The 5,303-nt window shown below is 44.6% G+C and overlaps 1 protein-coding gene across 1 annotated transcript in view; it reads left to right on the forward strand.

Moving 5' to 3' along the window:
• The window catches only part of LOC131354325 (endoribonuclease ZC3H12A-like), a 25,643-nt gene extending 22,543 nt beyond the window's left edge, over positions 1 to 3,100 (forward strand). The window contains exons 3-5 of the mRNA XM_058391832.1: positions 207 to 441; positions 863 to 969; positions 1,087 to 3,100. Coding sequence (XP_058247815.1) covers positions 207 to 441; positions 863 to 969; positions 1,087 to 1,925 — 1,181 coding nt within the window. The 3' untranslated portion in view covers positions 1,926 to 3,100. The remainder of the gene's footprint in view (positions 1 to 206; positions 442 to 862; positions 970 to 1,086) is intronic.
• The last annotated feature ends 2,203 nt before the right edge of the window (positions 3,101 to 5,303 follow it).

Here is a 5,303-nt window from a genome sequence, read left to right on the forward strand (position 1 = left end):
ATTAAACTGATATAGTAAAGCATTATAAATATAAACAGTCAGCTACTTAGCTATAATTAGCGGCTAGTTATGCCCGAATAACGTTATTGTTAGGTTGTTGCCTAGCAACAGGCCTCGTGTGATGCAGCTGTTGATATATGAAAACTGGTTTGTAATTTGGTTGCTGTAATAAAATGCGATGGACATTCCGCTATCGTTCTGTTCAGACCAGCAGATACTGGATGAACTGGAGCGCAGGAAAATCCTGGTGTACACGCCCTCGCGCTGCGTCAACGGCAAGCGGGTGGTATGTTACGACGACCGCTACATCGTCAAGCTGGCCTACAAATCAGACGGCATCATCGTGTCCAACGATAACTACCGTGACCTGCAGCTGGAGAACCAGAAGTGGAAGAAGTTCATCGAGGAGAGGCTGCTCATGTACACCTTCGCCAACGACATGTAAGTCTGACCAGCAGCATGCAAAGTGTCGAGGAAACAAAAAGAAAAAAACCTGGTTACGAGAACTGGTTTTAAGGTGACGCTATTCATGCTTGTATGAGGAAATAAGCTGCTGACAGACAAACAGATAGACAGAGCAAAAAAAAAAAAAAAAAAAAGTTCCTTGTTCCTGTTTCTCCCTGTACAAACTGCTCCCTCTTTCACTGTTAGGGTTTATTAGCAAAATGTACTTTACGGTCTTTTTCAAATACAGTTACATCATTTCCAGTATTTTTGCTTGACCACTCTGCCAGGTCACAGTGCTTGTTCAGTACACAGAGCATGAAATAAAACGACTGATGTCGGTTCTACAAGCTAGGTAGCTAATAGAGCGGCTTTTCAGCGAATCCACAGCTGATAAACGTGATCTTTATCGTTTAAGATTCATGCCACCTGACGATCCTCTTGGGAGGAACGGGCCGACAATCGAGAACTTCCTGAGAAAGAAGCCTTTACCGTCTGAGACCATGCTCCAACACTGTCCTTATGGTAAGTCTACATCTGAGAGAATTCAGTGGGTTTAACGTGGATAAGTTTACACACACACACACACACACACACACACTTTCGTGATAATAAGCGACTTCCTCTGTTCATGTTTGGCAGGAAAGAAGTGCACATACGGTGTGAAGTGTAAGTTCTATCACCCTGAACGCTCCAACCAGCCGCAGCTTTCTGTGGCTGATGAACTGAGAGCGAAAAGTCAGCCGTCCAGCGTAATCGAAGATTTTCCCCAGACCGGCGCCTTGTTTCCTCCGCTAAACCCCGACGAGCTGACTCGCACTTTTTCCGGTCTCGATCTCTACTCTTCCCCACATGAAATACAAACTCCCAGCTACCTACAGAGGTCTCTTCCTGCTTTGTGCAAGAGCATTAAAAGTGACCAGGCCTACGGCTCGCTGGAGAGCTCAATGTCCCGCCTTTATCTCAGTGACTCTGCCCTCCAGACCTCGCTAGCCTACAGCAGCGGGTGTATGACCGGAAGCAGCAGCGATTACTTCCTGTCCAGCGGTTCTAGCCTGCAGAACAGGCGAGCGCACAGTCCTGACGTGCCCTCACGCTGTTACAGCCCTGACCACCAAACGCTCTCACGCTGCCAACACGCCCACTCCGATACAGGCCTTGGCTACGCTCACACTCTTTACCCAAACCACGGGTATCAACAGTGCGCCCGCTACAGTAACAGTAACGCACCTTTCTGCAACGAGGCTCTACCTTATCCTCAGTCCACACTCATTCAGCCCAGGGTGAACTGGGGTCAAGGCCGAGTCGAAGTGACGGACGGGGACAACCTGACGGACAGGAGGAGGGACGTGAGGTCACAGCTCAGCACCATTTTCCCTCAGAACATCGTTGACCAGGTTATGAGTTTATATCCACACATACTGGATACAAAAGAGCTGGTCATGCTGATCCAGAAATACAGGAACAGCGCCTTGCTTTAAACTGATCATTAAACCACAGACGTGTACCGCAGCCAACGCCACAGACTCGTTCTGGCTTGTCAACCATTAAATCAGTTAGCTGTTTTGTTTTGTTTAGCCAGAGGCTCCTCTGTGGGGAAATCTGAGTGAATAGGAGAGGGGGTTTGATCCGATCTCTGAAGTCTTGCAAGTAGCAAAGATGCAGCGTCACATCCTGATTAGATTCAAATCTAAAGCGGTTGCTTAAAGTCCTAATAAAGTAATCATTTAAATCGACCTCGGTTATTTTTATATGCGATGCAACTTTATCTCTCTTCAGATATTTTAACCCAAATGTCTTTCCCTCAACCTCAAACCACATCCGGTGCTCCAGCGTTATCTTCAAGCGCTCGCTGTTAGGACACAGAGGGACTTTCTGTAATCTATAAATACCGACCAGACTTCCTTAATGTAGCCTGAAAGTTAAGCAGGTGGCCATTTTGGACCAATGAAAGCACTTTCCTCCCCCCTAGTGTAGCCTGTGTAGTAGGTTCCACTCCTTCAAGTTAATGGGAGTGAAGCTGTCGAGCTTTAAACTTCGGATGGATCAAAATGACAGAATTATATATTGTAGCTTGTATTTTACCAAAAAGTCCACTTTTCTGGCTTCAGAATTCTGACGGTTGCATGGGAGAGAGCAGTCATGTGACACGTCGTACCTCTTTCTGTGAAAGTGGGTGACTTCTGACCGTGATTTTAATAAAGCTAAGCAATACTAGGAAATAGAATAAGGCTTAGTTGTTGTTTTTACATAAGCACCTGTTCCATATAGCAAAATCCATCACATCAATACAACAGTGTGTGCGCGTGTGTGAGTGAGAATCTCCCGATACTGTAAAAAGGACATATGAATGTACTTGACCGGCTTCGAAGCCGTCGGCTGTAACGACTATGATGTAACAGTTGCTTGTTGAATGTGAACATGAAGGCTGACCTTTTCTGAGAGTCAAGACGTCGCCTCGCTCGACTCAAGATGACGATAACGAATGAATAAATTAGTAAGCGGCGAGTGACCGAGACGGAGCGATTTTGCCACCTCAAACTGAGGGAGCATGTGACTACTAGCTGAGATAGCTGTGATGTAGCTAAGATTAGCAAAATCCTTTATGCTGTTTGTATTTGTTGCAACATGCTTTAAATTTGTTACAAACTAATAATAAAAAATAAGTTATAGAAAGAAATTTCCTGTCTTTTTTTCCCCCCTTTGCTTCAACAAACTTGACAATCATCGAAAACCACTAGTGTATTTAAATGACAAAAAAAAAAAAAAAAGCCGGACTTTTTATCCGGCTTAAAATTTTCTCTACATCATCATTTATAATTTAATGGTACGGTAAGTGGGGTTTTTTTTTTCTTCTTCTTCTTAGATGTATAAATAGATTCTGAACAAAAATACTGATATATCAGTGGCACTGGGTAGAAGTGTGAAGTTTACATCTCTAACCAACACCATGGCCTCAAACAAAAACCTCCATGTCTTATAAACAAACAAATAAATAAATAGGCTCATTTCATCAATTTGCTCCTGGATCCTAAAATTCTACAAGAATGTCAGATTAATTATTATTAAAAAAAAAGAAAAACAATAATAATTCACCTGGATCCCGAATCAAAGCAGGACAGAGGGCATCAGATTCGACAAGATATTTATATTCACGTGTCAAAGGGGAATATATATTATAGACAGCTCCATAATGAATGGCACCCCTGGATTAAAAACAGGAATCTAGCAGTCCATATGCAGTTCGGATCGTTTGGAGCTCCTTGGCAGAGGGAGCTTAAACTCTACAGCTTCAGCAAGTCTATGACAGATTCTATAACACATTCCCAGAGCTTACTAGGATACGTCACAGCAGAGTATGTACTTTTATCATCATCATCATCATCATCACTTACCTTCGCTTAGAAACTGTTCTCAGATCAGCGAGTCGTCACGCTCTGTTGAAGGAGGCAGCTGTGCTGATTACAGGAAACGTGAATTTTCACTTCCTTTAAAGCACATTGCTGACATCTAGTGGAGAGAAACAAGCAACTGAATCTCTCTCTCTAACCTCTCCCACTCTCTTCTTTCCCACTCTCTCTCTAACCTCTCCCACTCTCTTCTTTCCCACTCTCTCTCTAACCTCTCCCACTCTCTTCTTTCCCACTCTCTCTCTAACCTCTCCCACTCTCTTCTTTCCCACTCTCTCTCTAACCTCTCCCACTCTCTTCTTTCCCACTCTCTCTCTAACCTCTCCCACTCTCTTCTTTCCCACTCTCTCTCTAACCTCTCCCACTCTCTTCTTTCCCACTCTCTCTCTAACCTCTCCCACTCTCTTCTTTCCCACTCTCTCTCTAACCTCTCCCACTCTCTTCTTTCCCACTCTCTCTCTAACCTCTCCCACTCTCTTCTTTCCCACTCTCTCTCTAACCTCTCCCACTCTCTTCTTTCCCACTCTCTCTCACCTCTCCCACTCTCTCTCTTCCACTCTCCTGCTCTCTTCTTTCCCACTCTTTCCCCCACTCTCCCTCTCTCTTCTCTACCTTTCTCCCACTCTCTTCTCTACCTTTCTCCTGCTCTCTTCTCTTCCACTCTCTTCTTTCCCACTCTCTCTCTTCCACTCTCCTGCTCTCTTTTCCCACTCTTTCCCCCACTCTCCCTCTCTCTTCTCTACCTTTCTCCCACTCTCCTGCTCTCTTCTCTTCCACGCTCCCGCTCTCTTCTTTCCCACTCTCTTCTCTTCCATGCTCCCGCTCTCTTTTCTCCCACTCTCCCTCTCTCTTCTTTCCCACTCTCTCTCTCTCTCTTCCACTCTCCCGCTCTCTTTTCCCACTCTCTCTCTTCTCTTCCACTCTCCCGCTCTCTTCTTTCCCACTCTCCCGCTCTCTTTTCTCCCACTCTCCCTCTCTCTTCTTTCCCACTCTCTCTTCTCTTCCACTCTCCCACTCTCCTCCTTCACTCTCCCCCACTCTCTTCTCCCCCTCTCCTCTCCCTTTCTCCCCCTCTCCTCTCCCTCCTTCTTTTCTCTCTCTCTCCTCTCCCTCTCTCTCCCACCCTCACCAGCATCACATTAACCACAAAAACAAAACCAGTCAGAATTTTTTTTTTTTGTTTATTTTTACAAATAACTTATCTGTTACAAAGACAGTTTTCCCAGCTAAAAATTAAAAATCACTTTAGATCCCCAAATCATCAGAAATTCTTCTTCTGGTTTTTTTTCTCCCCTTGATTTTCATCCATAAACGTAAATCGCGGCTTGGATCAGAAGTCAGGGAAAAAGAAAAGAAAAGAAAAAAAAAACGAAAGGAAAAAAGCGATGGTGACCGTTTGTTTCTCTTTGGCATTTCTTTAAATACAAGTGCTACAGACACCCAATCTAA

The sequence above is a fragment of the Hemibagrus wyckioides genome, linkage group LG06 (genome assembly GCF_019097595.1).
Source record: "Hemibagrus wyckioides isolate EC202008001 linkage group LG06, SWU_Hwy_1.0, whole genome shotgun sequence".
In the NCBI taxonomy this organism is placed as follows: Eukaryota; Metazoa; Chordata; class Actinopteri; order Siluriformes; family Bagridae; genus Hemibagrus; species Hemibagrus wyckioides.